Source organism: Doryrhamphus excisus, chromosome 10, assembly GCF_030265055.1.
Source record: "Doryrhamphus excisus isolate RoL2022-K1 chromosome 10, RoL_Dexc_1.0, whole genome shotgun sequence".
In the NCBI taxonomy this organism is placed as follows: Eukaryota; Metazoa; Chordata; class Actinopteri; order Syngnathiformes; family Syngnathidae; genus Doryrhamphus; species Doryrhamphus excisus.
In genome coordinates, this window is record NC_080475.1 from 10,551,648 (window position 1) to 10,568,404 (window position 16,757).

Genomic DNA, 16,757 nt, shown 5'->3' on the forward strand with positions numbered 1-16,757 from the left:
AATTATTTTGTGACTTTTGCCTTTCATTTGTTGATTAAGATCAGAATTAGTTGATAAATAATATATGAATACAACAATACAAGACAATGTAACAATACGGACAATATAAAAGCCCCGTTCAGTGACGTCATGTGTTTACTTGTCCAGGCTTGCAGTGACGTCAGGCGGGAATTATGTAACGCGCGTGCACGCTGCAGGACACGCGCGGTGTTACAGAAGTGCAGATGGACCCGAGACGTTCAAATGTCGAGGCTGCATGCACCGCAATGTGTGTGTGTGTGTGTGTGTGTGTGTGTGTGTGTGTGAAAGCATTGCCAGTGCACGTCATGGCTCCACCCCACGTGACACACGCACAAACATTTCCCAGCATCCTCCGCGGCAGCAACAGCAGAAGTCAATAACCCTGACAAGTCAGCATTTTCACCTTCAATGCGCGCTCCTTTTCCGCCTCCTGCTGGCCGTCGACTGGAATAACACCCTTTAGTATCCAAAAGGAAAAGGGGTAAGATTGTTCATACTACAATCGGTACAGCATTATTATTTATCACCTAAATCATATCAAATCATATTTCTGTTTAAAATGCACTTTAGGTATGAATATAGTCCAATTATATACACATTCAATAACACTACGATGAAATTATCAATGGTTCAGTTAAGTTTCGTGGAGCAACAATGGCATGCATTCCCAATTCAACACTACCCAGTCATTTGGGCGCATATCAAAAAGTAACAAACCCCCCCACAAAAGTAAGAAAACTAACAAACCAGGGTTCATCTAAAATAATATATTTCGGCAGCCTGTTCGGTTGTAAAATAAACTTCCTTAATAGGGCCGTGGGTAAAATACGGCTATTTAACGAGTCAAGCCGACCGGGGTTGTTGCTATGGTAGATTAGCCATTACGTCGATGCAACTCTTGAACGGCACGAGTGCGGTGCCGTGGCGATTCATAAAGTTTATAAATAAAGTTTGACACACCACTGAGTGGATGATACTAGCAATTCCAGTCGTGGAATTTATGTAGTGGTTTAGGTAGATTCAGCATTAGCAGCGGATAAAGGACGAGCAGCAAGAGAGAAGGAATGACAGCATGACCCCGGAACTTAAAGAGGGTTGGGACCTGCCTCGCCAAGATGACAACCGGAAGTGTGGGGCTGCGTTACGTGAATGCTGAAGCGGAAGTGAAAAGCTGAGAGAATGAGAAGGCTGAAATGCACATTTCTATGTGGCACAGATGTCATAATGTCATAATGTATGGCCCCATGATAATGGTATGATAATGCACAGCCCCATGTTTCAATTATGCAATTCATCCACTATTGTCACCTCATGTTGTGGTATGATAATGCACAGCCCCCTGTTGCAATTGTTATTAAACCACAGGCATCACCTCATGTTGCGGCATGATAATGCACAGCCCCTTGTTGCAAATGTTATTAAACCAAAGGCATCACCTCATGTTGCGGCATGATAATGCACAGCCCTCTGTTGCAATTGTTATTAAACGGAAGACATCACCTCATGTTGCGTCATGATAATGCACAGCCTCGTTTCAATTGAGCAATTCATCCACAACTGTCACTTCCTGTTGCGGCATGATAATGCACAGCCCCCTATTGCAATTGTTATTAAACCAAGGGCATCACCTCATGTTGCGGCATGATAATACACAGCCCTATGTTTCAATTGTTATTAAACCAAAGGCATCACCTCATGTTGCGGCATGATAATGCACAGCCCTCATGTTGCAATGGTTGCATCGTTCATCCACGACCATCACCTTATGTTGTAGTACAGTAAACCTCGGATATATCGGATTCAATTGTTCCCACTGGTTTTGTCCGATATAAGCGTATACCGGAAAATGTCCGTTTTACGCATATATCGGATTTATATCCGGTATATGCGTAAATCGGATTTTATCCGTTATAAAAAGGCACTTCCTTGACTATGTTTCCAATGTACCTGGACTGGGCAATGAAAAGAGACGTAAGGTAATGAGAATTGAACTTTATTGGACTCTGAGCATAACAAATTGTTAATTAAGCTAGGCCCTGTCACGCCCGTCAGGCCTACGTTATTTCCAATAGTGAGGTTAAGATCTCATTCACTGCTGTGCTAGTATTATTGACGTCACTCACTTTTATATTTGTCCTAAATCTGGAGTCAGGAGAAAGACAATAGCCAGTGACATCAACAAGATTAGCATAACAATGCGGCCATGCGATATATGCGAGGGAAATTTCATGGAAATGCATTGGAACGGGACTGGAGATTTTGTCCGAAATAGGCGAAGTCCGTTATAAAAAATCCGATATATGCAATGAATTTTTATTGGAAATGCATTTCTGAAAAATTGGTTCTTTTTTATCTGTCCGTTGTGAGCGAATTTCCGATATATCCGAGGTTTACTGTACAATAATGCACGGCCCTGTGTTGCCTGTGTTGCAATGGTGCTGTAGGATGATAATCTGTGGACAAATGTGAGGACATTGGGAATATTATGGATATATTTTATTGTCAAACGGAATTATGTTTGTAGCAATTGTTCACGTACTTCCTGCATTTGTGTTTGCCTTGCACTATTAGTGAGTGTGCAGGACTTGAAGTCAAGTTATACTGGGGTTTAAGCTCCCAGTCATGTGGGGATCAGGCTGGATTTAATCCTCCAGATGGAGTCTGAGGTTGTGAGAGAGAGAGAGTGACTGTTCAACTGTTCTCAAGTTGTTCTCAAGTTGTTCTCCATTGTTCGGTGTGCAACAGGCGGAAAGCAACTACAGCTCATTCCTTTTTTGTGCCAAACAAGCGTTTTCACGCAGACCTTCCGCCGCCCAGAAGGTTTGCGTTCCACTTTGGATGCCACACAAAATCTGGACCGAGCAAACTCTTGGAGTGTCTTTGGATTGTGGACTCTTTACTGGAGCGCCAACAGATCTCCAGTCTACTTTTTCAATGGCTCAGCCCGACTTGTGGCCCAACCCGGATCTGTCAAACTCAACCGTGGTTCACAGTCCGCTGGCTTTCTGTTCCGATGCAAACACACCCAGCGGAGGAGAAAACGGGAACGGAGAAGATGAGGAGGTGGAAGTCGCCGAGGAGGTGGGTGAAGACGTTGTACTGATGGCTGGAGCTGCTGGAGCAGAAAGTCCGGAGGACGCTGAAGAAGGACTCGTCCCGACGCTGCTGATGTCAAGCGATGCCACGAAGGAGCAAGACGGGGATGGAGGAAGGCCGCCACAACCAGAAGGTGAAGAAGAAGTTTTCCACACGTCGACTGGTGAGCCGTGCGACTTCCAAATCCAGAGTGTGCAACAGGAAGTTGAGGACAACAAAGAGTCAGGTAATGTAGAAGACAAAAACAAACGGCAGGTGAACACAGTTGTAGAAGATACGGAAGAACCGCAGATAGCCATCAGGACTGAGGATTATGTTGTGACCAGCGACGGCATTCCGGTTTCAGAGACCGAACAAGAAAACGACGGAGATGAGGGGATTATCCAGGAAGAACGCGCAAATACAGGAGCGATACGGACCGCCGAAAACCCGATTTGCTTCCCAGCTGTGGTCCAAATGGAGAACATGGATGACCTGGATGGAATTAGCCACCAAAACCAAGAGACTGAGAAGGAGGTTAGAATTCCGAACGGGGAAGAACTCAGAACTCCAAGTTTTTGTGATGTTTCCCAACTGGTAGAAGATGAAAACCAACACAAGGACACCGAAAAAGCTGGAACTGTAACACACGGTCAACTAGATAAACCATCTGGGAATGAGGAACGGTCACCATCCACGGAAGAACCCCACCCCACAAATACGGATCCTGAGTGTCTTTCGTACTGTAGGTCATTGGGTGAAGGCCAGGAAGTCACAACAGATACCAGAGCATTAGAAGATCACCGGATAACCATGGATGAAGACTCTCACGACATTCAAGCCTCAGATACAAATTCCCAGCATTCCCATGAAGGGGAACCGACCATGGATGGAGTCGTTCTTCATGACCACGTTGAGGACACTCCTGGTGTTCAAGCCTTAGATACAATTTCCCAGAATTCCCATGAAGGGTCACCGACCACGGATGGAGTCGTTCTCCATGACCACGTTGAGGACCCTCCTGGTGTTGAAGGCTCAGATTCAAATTCCCGGCCGTCTCCTGAAGGGGCACCGACCTTCATCGTTCATGACCACGTTGAAGACGCTGCTGGTGTTCAAGCCTCTGGTGCAAATTCCCAGAAGATCCATGATGGTTGTGACTCGGAAGCTTCCGAGACATGCACCAGTTCAGAGGACCTAAAGAAAGATGCTAGTCCGGAGGTAGCCTTGGAAGTACAAGGCAGAAGCGGTTTTCCTGAAAGTCGGGTTATCATACCTGACGTACCACCGATGGAACCTCCTGATGATCAGACCATGCAGCTGAGGAACACGGAGAAAACCATCAACAGCATCTCATGGCAGGAGCTCCAGGATAAGGAGATTTTGGACGGTGGTAACGTCGCCAAGTTTGCTTCAGACAAGGACGCAAAACCAAGACCGGAAACTGAAGACACACCTGACCTTGCAGTGGTATCTTCTTTGACTCAAGTAGAGGAAGGAAGTTCTAAAGGAGGAGTCAAGGAGACGCATGGAAATGGAGAACCGGATCACATGGTTGAGCTTGAACACCAGGTTGAGGCTGCGCCACAAAACGAAATCGAGCACGACCTTGGACCGGAGACGGATGCGGACCTTGGAGAGGACCTACATCAAGACGAGAAAGCAGAACCTGTGACCGTTTTAGATGATGACGTGGAAGACATAGCAGAAGTCAAAGGCCTGAAGATGACTCTTCAAGGTGAATGTGTCCTACATCAGGAGCTTCAAGAAGAAGATAAGCCAGCCAGGAATGAGTTAGACGTGGAGACAAATGGTCGAGTCAGAGAACTAAGGCAGGCCATGGAGAATGGAGTAACTTCTCCTCAGCCACAACCAGTAAGGAACGAGGTGAAGCTGTTGTCCACGAGGAGAAAAGACGACGCGTGGATTCAAACAGAGCAACCACAACAAGACCGGAAGGAGAGTTCCTTAAAAACACAAGAACCTTCCACGGAACATCTCGGTCTTCCTGTGAGGGATGCTTGGATGAAGGAACTGAAGTCTGCCATCAAAAATGAAGTTCTGACCAACAAGAGAGAGCGGCAAGCCAAGAAGAAGAGAGTGGTGCTTTTAGAGGACGGCCAGTCGTTTTTCCCTCAACGGGAGAAGCCCACAGAGAAGAAGCAGGAGGCATCTAACAAAGCTGTGGACCGACCTTTGCTTCCTGTCAAGGAAGACACCACAGGAACACCACCAGACCAAGACCATGAGATCTCCCTTTATGTCAAGGTAAACATCTGCAACACAGAACCTTCAACATATGCAACCAACTCAGGAGTGTCCAAAGTGCCGCCCGGGGGCCATTTCAGGTCCGCCAGTGAAAATATGAAGATTGGAATGTGTAGGAGTGTTGTGGTGCTGGAGGTAGAGAGCTAATCTTTGCATTCTCCACGGCTAAGCTGATTAGCCAGCTGCTGCTGCTTAGCTTCAATTCATTCCAGGCTTTTCCAGAAACTTCCGCTGCTGGAACCAACAGTGAGGCGGACACGCACCTCAAAATCTTTCCAGCATGTGACAACACTCGGCTTGTTCTCCTGATCCCTTTCCTGCATGGATCCAATACACCTTTTATGTTAAAGTCAAGTTTTATGATAAAGTCAAATACAAACATGGTATGATGTAGGGACACTGTAGGACAGCCTGGGCACTTTTGATGCTAGCATGCTAACTGTTAGCGTGTTAGCATTTGAGCAAATTTTCTTATGTCTAAAGTCAACTACAAACATGGCATGATGTAGCGATACTGTAGGACAGTCTGGGCACTTTTGATGCTAGCATGCTAACTGTTAGCATGTTAGCATTTGAGCTAAGTTTCTTATGTCTAAAGTCAAATAGAGACATGGCATGATGTAGGGATACTGTAGGACAGTCTGGGCACTTTTGATGCTAGCATGCTAACTGTTAGCATGTTAGCATTTGAGCTAATTTTTTATGTCTAAAGTCAAATACAGAAATGTCATGATGTAAGGACACTCTAGAATAGCCTTGGCACTTTTGATGCTAGCATGCTAATTGTTAGCGTGTTAGCATTTGAGCTACTTTTCTTATGTCTAAAGTCAAATACAGACATGGCATGATGTAGGGATACTGTAGGACAGCCTTGGCACCTGTGATGCTAACATGCTAACTGTTAGCGTGTTAGCATTTGAGCTAATTTTCTTATATCTAAAGTCAAATACGTAGGGACACTGTAGGACAGCATCTGCACTTTTGATGCTAGCATGCTAACTGTTAGCATGTTGAAGCCACACTATATCAATACAAGGTCTAAAAGCATAAAAAGCCCACTTTGACAGGTATTGCTTATTCAAAGCAAGACTTGATGCTTACGTATATGTGATATAATTTGTATGTATATGTGTGTGTATATATGTAGGCAGGGAGCGACGGGGAGAGCATCGGGAACTGTCCTTTCTCCCAGCGACTTTTCATGATCCTCTGGCTCAAAGGCGTCATCTTCAACGTCACCACCGTCGACCTCAAGCGGTAACCGTGGCGCCGTGTTCGCTTCTGCAGTCGGTTCACATGACGTGGTTTTGTCTTGTCCTGTGTCGCCAGGAAACCTGCAGACCTACAGGACCTGGCTCCTGGTACCAACCCCCCATTCATTATCTTCAACGGCGAGGTCAAGGTGGACGTCAACAAGATAGAGGAGTTCCTGGAGGAGAAACTGACACCACCACGGTACATAAACACACGTACGCTCTGATAAAGCCTCTTGATAGTATGGGAGTAAAGTCATTATATTGTGGGAATAAAGTCATCATATTTAGGGAATAAAGTCATCATATTATGGGACTAAAGCCATCATATTAGGGGAATAAAATCATTATATTGTGGGAATAAAGTCATCATATTACAGAAATAATGTCATCGCGGGTAGTCATTGTATTCATGGGAATAAATTGATAATATGGGAATAAAGAGATCATATTATGGAAATAATGTGATCATATTATGGGAATAAAGTTATCATTTGATTGGAATAAGGTGATCATATGGGAATAAAGTGATCATTTGATTGGAGTAAGGTGATAAATGGGAATAAAGTGATCATATTATGGGAATTAAGTGATCATATTAGGGGAATAAAGAGATCATATTATGGGAATAACGTGATCATATTGTGGGAATAAAGTGATCATATTATAGAATAATTTGATCATATTATGGGAATAAATTGATCACATTATGGGAATAAAGTGATCATATGATGGGAATAAAGTGATCCCATTGTGGGAATAAAGTGATCATATTATAGAATAATTTGATCATATTATGGGAATAAAGTAATCATATTATGGGAAAATAGTGATCACAATATGGGAATAAAGTGATCATATTGTGGGAATAAAGTGATCACATGATGGGAATAAGGTGAAATATTATGAGAAGAATATTTGTGAAGATGATATAAGAAGAAAATAGAAATAAAGAGAAAAAAGAGTGAAGCTGCTACGATAATGATAATATTAAGTATATGTACATGTATATGAAGTATATGAAGTATATGATGGTAGTAATAACTTGTACCACATGTGATGGTACGGGCAGGTACCCCCGGCTGGCGGCTAAGCATGCTGAGTCCAACACGGCGGGCATCGACGTCTTTGCCAAGTTCTCTGCGTACATCAAGAACGGCAGGAAGGACACCAATGAAGGTGGACACAGCACTCAAACAGGAAGTTGGAAAGATCTCCTTCCTCCGTCTCACGGTTGTTTTGTGTTCAGTCTTGGAGAAAGCCTTACTGAAGTCTCTGCGCCATCTGGACGTCTTCCTGCGGACGCCTTTCCCCGACGAGTTCGACGCCGATGCCCCGGGAGACGTTCCCGAGTCCACGAGGAACTTCCTGGACGGACCCGAGCTCACCCTGGTGGACTGCAACCTGCTACCCAAACTCCACATCCTCAAGGTTGATGCTTCATATGTGATATGTGCAAGATGATGGTTCTCATTCACGTTCATATTCCAGGTGGTAGCCAAGAAATACCGCGGCTTTGACATTCCGGCCGACATGGCGGCCCTCTGCCGTTACTTGGACAATGCCTACCAGAGGGAGGAGTTCACCAACACTTGCCCCGCCCACACCGAAATTGAGTTTGCTTACCTGGACGTGGCAAAAAATATTAAATAGGCTTTAAAAAAAACACAACAACAACAACAAAGCCCACTCTTGCTAATCTATACCTAATCAATACTCATTCATACATATACTATGTACTCTATGTACTACACTTGTACTACACATACACCATACATACCGCCAAACCCTATTATGGTATTCGCAACATCATGAATGATTACTTTTTTATGAAAAATTAATTTGAACAAATACTTTATATTTGTATTCGGGAACAATTACTTGAATACAAATACTTTCCCATCTCAACAAATACAAATACAAGCTGCTTTGCACACCCCTACTACACATGTAATACACATACACCACACATATACTACCCACATGTATGGTGTATTACATTATATGTATTAGAGATGTATTACACATGTATAAAAGGTGTATTGCATATGTATCAGAGGTGTATTAAACATGTATTACACATGTATAAGAGGTGTATTATATATGTATTAGAGATGTATTAAACAGGTATAATATTATGATTAATAATAAAGTGCAAATATTATGGGAATAAAGTGTTAATATTATGGAAATAAATGTATACTATTATGGGAATAACATCCAAATATTATTGGGAATACATTTAAAATATGGGACTACATTAATAATATTGTTTACAATATTATAAATCTAATATAATTATATATAATATATATAAATAACATATATAATAATAATAAAATATAAAATAAAAAAATATATAAATAATATAAAAATATAATAAAATATTAAAATAATTATATATATAATTTAATGTAATATAATATAATATATGTCAGTGGTGACATTACCTTGACTGTGTTGTGTTGTGAGAAATGACATAAGGTAAGATACGATAAGGTAAGACAAGGTAAGATAAGGTAAGGTAAATCTTTATTGGTCCCACGAGGGGCAAGGGAAGGCGGACATGAGTCGAGCCAGCCAGGAGGAAGGCCAGACTAGGACCGACATCCCATCATGTCAGGGGTGATGTCCAGAGGCACCGGGGCGATTTTGGTGACGGCCAATAGGAAGGCATTGGGGTAGCGGTAGTACTGGTGGCCCCGGAACACGTCCACCCCATCGGGGCCGCACCTGGCGGCGTCGATCTCGGACAGGGGGAGGGGGATGTCTCGGGTCACGGCTCTGGGCGTGGCATTCAGGTCCACGTCAAGCATTCTGCTTCCTGCACACACCGTCGCCACGCCGGATGAAACCATCATCATCATCATCATCATCATCATCATCATCATCATCATGGGGGGCGGGTACCTTGGATGATGTGCACCGTGTGCTCGTTCGGACACAGGAAGGCGGCGTCCACTCGGCCCTGGATGCCCAGCTCTTCCCTCAGGGATTTGGGGTAGCCCTGGATCAGGGTGTAGTGCGCCTCCTGCTTGTAGATGAACACCTCTTCCCCCTGCACACACACACACACACACACACACACAAGTGCACACGCACACCCATATATTTATATATATTTCTTACATTGAAAAAGGATGACATTTCAATGACTGTCAAGAAAAATGAATGACAGTATTTACTAAAGCAACTTTACTATTATTTATTATCTGTTTTTATTAATAATAAATTATCATTATTTAATATCATATTTCATTCATGTAAATATATGATTGTATTTATCATTACAATAATTTATTCTATACTTAAAAATAGCATTCATCATGAATTGATTTATTTTCCTTTTTAACCTACTTTTTTTAATCTTTTACATGAATATCTGCTTATTAAAATACCACATTGTATTATGTTATTTATCATTGGAATAATTTGTTCAATATTGTTTTACAAATATATGACAATATATATGACAAATATTTATGATGAATTTTAATGGAATGTATTGGCTTTATTTTTGCTACATTTGATAATAATGATATTTGAATTCCTGTAAAAAATGTATTGTATTTATTCTATTATTTATTCTAAAAATTCTATTCAAATTTTTAGATTGTATAGTATTATTGATATTCTATTTGTTATTTATTTACTATTATTTTGCATTATTTATTACATTAGATTATAATATTTAATATTAAATTCACACCTATCCATATTAAATAGTATTAATATTAAATTATAATATTTTTTTTCAGCAAAATGTCTTGTATAATTGTATTTTTTTACATTTATTATTACATGTATTTATTTTAATGTTGTGTATTTGAGGGAGGGTGTGTAGCGTGTAGCGTGTAGCGTGTAGTGTGTAGCGTGTAGCGTGTAGCGTGTAGCGTGTAGCATGTAGCATGTAGCATGTAGCATTTAGCATGTAGCATGTAGCATGTAGCGTATGCCGTGTGGTGTGTGGTGTGTGGCGTGCCTTGATCATGTAGATTTTGTCGGAATAGGAGAAGACGGCGTCCACCCTTCCCGTCATCGCCTTCCAGTTCCTGCTGATGGGGAAGGCGTGCCAACCGTCCCGCTGGGTGTCCAGACGCATGTACATTTCACCTGTGGAGGTACTTCACCTTCAACTTCTGGACATTTTCATCAATTGATGGATGGATGGATGGATGGACGGATGGATGGATGGATGGATGGACGTGGCATACCTGTAAAGATATATTTCTTGCCTGCGTCGTCGGTGGTGATGGCATCCAGTTGAACTTGGCTGCACTTTGGCACTTTATAATCACCGCCGTGGCCTGCAGGGAACACGTAACCATGGCAACCATGTTTGATATGCTATGATATGAGTGGATTTTCCCCCAAATACATGCTACTCCAGGAAAGGCCAGCAGGGGGTGCACCAGCCCCCTTCCTGTTGATCTCACCAAAGTTGGGACAGGTCATGAAGTATCGCCGTGCATCCTTGGGGTAGGAGGCGTTGACGTGTCCCGTCACCGGGTGGAATCTGGTGAAGTTGTTCCCGTGGAAGCAGTAGTAGTGCTCCAGCCAGCGCAATGCCGACGTGCACGCCGGCAACTCCGACCACGTCTTTGTCTTCACTGACTTCGTGCTGATGTCGTACACGTGCACGTCCTGGCCTGTCAAGGACAACATCGTCACATGCTTGTCACTTTATTCCCATTGTATCAACACTCTATTCCCATAATACACCACTTTATTCGCCTTATATCAACACTTTATTCCCATAATACCGTCACTTTATTCCCATTATATCACCACTTTATTCCCATAATATCGTCACTTTATTCCCATTATATCACCACTTTATTCCCATAATACCGTCACTTTCTTCCCATTATATAACCACTTTATTCCCATAATACCGTCACTTTATTCCCTTTATATCACCACTTTATTCCCATAACACTGTCACTTTATTCCCATTATATCACTACTTTATTCCCATAATACCGTCACTTTATTCCCATTATATCACCACTTTATTCCCATAATACCGTCACTTTATTCCCTTTATATCACCACTTTATTCCCATAATACCGTCACTTGATTCCCTTTATATCACCACTTTATTCCCATAATGCCGTCACTTTATTCCCATTATATCACTACTTTATTCCCATAATACTGTCACTTGATTCCCTTTATATCACCACTTTATTCCCATAATGCCGTCACTTTATTCACCTTATATCACCACTTTATTCCCATAACACCACCACTTTATTTCCCTTATATCATCACTTTATTCCCATCATACCATGACTTTATTCCCCTTATATCACCATTTTATTCCCATCATATCATGACTTTATTTCCATGACATAATTTCATCCCATAATATGATGATATTATTATATTATATGAATATATTCTATTATTCCCATAATATCATGGCTGTATTCCCATAATATGATGACTTTATTCATATTGTCAAGTCAAACCATTGTTAAATCTAAAAATAATTTCGATAAGATGAACATTAGGAAAAACTCTATTTTGAATCACTGGAACGAATAAATGACCCCATTAAAAAAATAATATAAATAAAATAAATAAATAAAAATACTTTTCATAGCCCTAATTAAGCGAATAACGAATATTTCGTTTGCAGTTATCATGTTTAAATTTTTTTAAAAATGAAAGACGTGAGCTAAGGTGGAAAAAATCGGAACCGGAAGTGGGAATCAGGTCCAAGCGCACCTGGGCGTCTGCAATCAAGCCCCAAAAGTTTGGCCAAGCTGGAGCTCCAACACTGAAAAGGCAGCCGGTAGGAGACTGAAATTGATCAATGAAATGAATATTTGACTCTCCGGTGCCACGCACGGCGTGACTCTTTTTTTTTGGGGGGGGGGGATAAGACGGCCGCCGATGACGCTCGCCTAATGATTTGCGTTATTGTGATTGAGTTGAAAGCATTATCAGGCTGTAGTTGGGTGAATGAGGCCATCTGGAACGCCGTCGATGGCCTGTGTTCGGTGGTTGATTTAATTAGCCCTAATTAGCCCTAATTGGGCATCCAAAGGAATGCTATGCTCATTCCTTTGCGCGTTTAGTGGGCTTATCTTAAACTGGATCCTTTCTAATAATTGTAGTTATCTGACTAAACAGGCGCGATGCAAATGGTTCAATAAGTAAATAAGCAAATCTAATCAAATAAAGTCATAATGAAGAAATAAATTAAGTAAAGAGTAGGTTAACAAATGCAGATAAAAGGGGATAAGAATATTTTCAACCGTTGTCAAAAATGTATAATTGTATATTATACACAATATACACTTTCCCTTTTTTATTTGAAGGTTTTCACCTTTTTATATACCTTTTATATACTTGTATATGTATATATTATTGTTATATATATTTTATTTTACATATATATAGTGTGTGTGTATATGTATATATATGTGTGTGTGTGTGTGTGTGTATATGTGTATATATATATATTGTATATGCTTGTACACTTTCCCTTTTTTATTTGAAGGTTTTCACAACATGGCACTGATTTATATCTTATATACTTATATATGTATATGTTATTGTGTTTTATATATTGTGTTATATATATATATATGTGTATATGTATATATGTATATATGTGTACGTATATGTACATACGTGTATATGTACATATACGTGTATATGTACATATACGTGTATATGTACATATACGTGTATATGTACATAGTATATATGTATATGTATATGTACATAGTATATATGTATATGTATATGTACATAGTATATATGTATATGTATATGTACATAGTATATATGTGTGTATGTACATATATATGTGTGTATGTACATATATGTGTGTATGTACATATATATGTACATGTATATATGTATATGTACATATGTATATGTACATATATATATGTATATGTACATATGTATATGTACATATATATATGTATATGTACATATGTATATGTACATATATATATGTATATGTACATGTACATATATATGTATGTGTACATGTATATGTGTACATGTGTGTATATATATGTGTGTATATATATGTATGTATATGTGTGTATATGTATATGTATATATGTGTATGTATATATATGTATGTATATGTATATGTATATATGTGTATGTATATATATATATATATATATATATATATATATATATATATTTTATTGTAACCTGGTTAACATCACATGTAATAAAGTTAAAGTTTAAAACAATTTAAGTAGGATAAATAAGGTTAAAAATGAGTTCATAAAAGATATATCATGAATATTAATTATTACAATTATTTTATGAGATTTTTAAAAAGGGTGCAATGATATAAATAGGTTAAAAAGTACTGTGTAGCACGCCGAATGTATGATTTTCACGGTATTTATTATTAGCGCATTAGCTGTTAGCCACCACATTGTTAAGCTAAGTGACTGACCTTTTAGCCGTAGTACAGCTAACTCTGCTAAACTCCGCTAAACTAACAAGGCTGGAATTCATCTTTCCCAAAAGATCTGAAGAGATCCAGAGGGGTGACGGAGTTTGGAGTATTTGGGACTGCACTGCTCACGCCTACGACCGAGGAGGATCCTGGCGGGCATCATCATCATCATCATCATCCTCACCAGAGACCACCGCACCCTCGCCAGATGGTTTGAGAGGCTTCCTATCACCAACTGGACTTCACTGGGGAAATAAGGTACTACATTTATTTATTTTGGCTCGTTTTCAGTGAAGCGACCGCACAGGTTTTGGCCTCACCGTACACAAGCGTCGCATCAGGCCTGCACCGAGAGGGACTTTTGCGAGTATTTGCCGGCTTTTGTGTGTGTGTGTGTGTGTGTGTGTGGGCCCACAGATTGTTTGTTTTGTTTACGCACCGATTGTGTTTTTGTTTACATGGTTGAATACCCGATCAAGGTTGTATGAGACTTGCCTATATATTGATTCTCTGTAAATAATTGAGATTATTTTTTATACCAATGATTCCAATGTGATTTTTGGTTATTTCATCTGTTTAATGTCTGTATGCAAGATTTAAAATAAGACGTTCTGGCTAAGAGGAACTGATTATTTGCAGTGGGTAAAAGACTCGATACACAGACGTGATGTGAAATAAAACAAGCGAGCAAAGCATCTACTGGATCCAGTCTTTCAGTGTGGCTACTCGGCCCCCCTTTTTCAAGTTCAAGGGAAGCACAAGGAGGAACCTGACAGTTAAAAACCGCACCAGTGAGCTAAAAAACCAGGAGTGCTTGACCTCTGTGTGTATGTGGAACGATCAGGTAAGAAAAATTAAGACTACATCAGGAACAAATAAATTGTAAGGAAGATCAAAATGGCCGATCAGGTCGCTACCAAGACCGTGGAGCAACTTGAAGTGGACAGGACAACGGCAAAAAGAGCATTCTCACGAAGCTTTGGGGACATGTCAGAAGAAGAGCCGAAGTGCGATTTCGACAAGATCACACAAGAGGCTGAAAGTGATGACGAAATGATGACGTGGAAGCCGGACTTATTGCAGAGCTGGAGGCGGAGCTTGGGACAGATGAGGAAGTCGCATTACCCGAACAGCAAAAAAACTGAATGTGAGGCAGAACTAAAGGAAGTCAGACGCCTGATCCGAAAGACTCTTTGGTCAAACTATGGATGTGAGGAGATGTCCACAGCCTTTCAAGTGGCGGAAGCGGAGTATGAACGTGTTGCTAACCTTGAGACATATGATTACATACTCGGTCATCAAAAGAAGCCTATGGTGAGTGGAAGCGTTGGATCCCACCAGAAGGCGTGAGGGATCTCCAAAGCCGGCTAAAGGCGCTGGAGCTCCATGTTCCAAAGGAAGACTTCATCCAAGCCAAGGCACCCTCCAACCCCAGATACCCCATGCAGGCAATCAGATTCCCTTCCCAAATTCTCAGGTAAGAAACGGGATTTTACCAGGTGGAGAAAAGATTGGGAAGCACTTCAAAGCCAGGGAATGGCTTGTGTACGCAGCTGAGAAACTCCGGCGAGAAGATTTGACTGTCTGTTGGCATTCCTCAGGGCACAGGAGTCCATATGAACGACTGGATTTGCTACGAGAGGAGGAGCCTCACAAAAGAGATCCCAGATCGGGGCAGATATGCCAGAACAAGATGGACCAAAGTAGGTGATGATCAGGTCTTCTGGGTCTTCTGTCGGAAAGTGGTTTGCCAGAGCTCCCAGTCAACTAAACCTCCGAAGCGAGGAAATCCCCCTTGTTGTGCGTGGCGTTGGATGAATGAAAATGCATCTTGAGACAAGAAGATACCTCCTAAAAATCAGCGTCAACACCACAAGAGGCACGGTCAAATAACACCAGATGGTTTGGACACCATTGGCGATGTTCATAAAACAGTGACCCCCAAAGTTCTTCCCAGACACCTCACTCGAAGAATTGAGGAGACCCGAAGACTTAAACCTCCTTGTGGGAGATCTTGTATTGTGGGACGGACCACTCAGAAAGACAGTTGGGGGAATTCATCCAGAACATGAAGACCTTCATGTCGCTACCCACATGTCCAAGACACATTTTGCGCGGTGGATGAGAACAGCCGCTATGAAGTACGAGGACTTTGGTTGGAGGGCTCCACAGAGAATTTCTGCTAAGCCAGAAGATGTCAAGAAGCTTCAACAAGTAGACGCCATTTCCTAAACTGGTGGAAGCGGGAGAGCATTGTGAACCAAAAGGTGGAGGCTGTCGCTCTGGAAACTACCAACCAGGTGGTGAAGAAACGATGAAAATGACGACTGGAATGACTGATGAAAAGGAACTGGAAGCTGTGAATGCCGTGCTGTGCCGTGCTGTGCCGTGCCGAGCCGTGCCGTGCTGTGCCGAGCTGAGCCGTGCAGAGCCGTGCCGTGCAGAGCCGTGCCGTGCCGCGTGAGCTTTGTCGAGCCGTGCCGGTGCCGTGCCGGAGCTGCGCCGGACCCGTGCCGGTGCCGTGTCGGTGCCGTGCCGGAGCCGTGCCGGAGCCGTGCAGGTGCCTGTGCCCTGCCTGTGCCGTGCGTGTGCCGTGCCTGTGCCCTGCCTGTGCCGTGCCTGTGCCGTGCCTGTGCTGAGCCGTGCCGAGCCGTACTGAGCCGTACCGAGCCGCGCCGCGCCGAGCCGAGCCGTG

General features: G+C 41.9%; 2 protein-coding genes across 6 annotated transcripts in view; one reads left to right on the plus strand and one right to left on the minus strand.

The window, feature by feature from the left end:
• The window catches only part of LOC131137661 (hemopexin-like), a 40,843-nt gene that overhangs the window by 6,126 nt on the left and 17,960 nt on the right, over nucleotides 1-16,757 (minus strand). For 3 of the 4 annotated variants that reach the window (XM_058085862.1, XM_058085863.1, XM_058085859.1), the window contains exons 12-16: nucleotides 11,054-11,266; nucleotides 10,832-10,924; nucleotides 10,600-10,730; nucleotides 9,528-9,675; nucleotides 9,133-9,441 (exon numbers count right to left, since the gene is read on the minus strand). In XM_058085862.1, the coding sequence (XP_057941845.1) occupies nucleotides 9,215-9,441; nucleotides 9,528-9,675; nucleotides 10,600-10,730; nucleotides 10,832-10,924; nucleotides 11,054-11,266 (812 nt within the window). In that variant the 3' untranslated portion in view covers nucleotides 9,133-9,214. Of the gene's footprint in view, nucleotides 1-9,132; nucleotides 9,442-9,527; nucleotides 9,676-10,599; nucleotides 10,731-10,831; nucleotides 10,925-11,053; nucleotides 11,267-16,757 lie in introns of those variants that run through there. The other variant, XM_058085860.1, reaches the window with a different exon arrangement.
• Nucleotides 2,676-8,806, plus strand: LOC131137650 (chloride intracellular channel protein 6-like). 2 transcript variants are annotated; one of them, XM_058085839.1, is made up of 7 exons: nucleotides 2,676-3,343; nucleotides 3,464-5,364; nucleotides 6,512-6,621; nucleotides 6,694-6,819; nucleotides 7,690-7,796; nucleotides 7,867-8,048; nucleotides 8,109-8,806. In XM_058085839.1, the coding sequence occupies exons 1-7, from the start codon at nucleotides 2,860-2,862 to the stop codon at nucleotides 8,268-8,270; spliced, it is 3,072 nt and encodes a 1,023-aa protein (XP_057941822.1). In that variant the 5' UTR covers nucleotides 2,676-2,859; the 3' UTR covers nucleotides 8,271-8,806. The 2 variants fall into 2 exon arrangements, with proteins under 2 accessions (XP_057941822.1, XP_057941821.1); XM_058085838.1 differs by having other exon boundaries at nucleotides 2,677-5,364; nucleotides 8,109-8,805.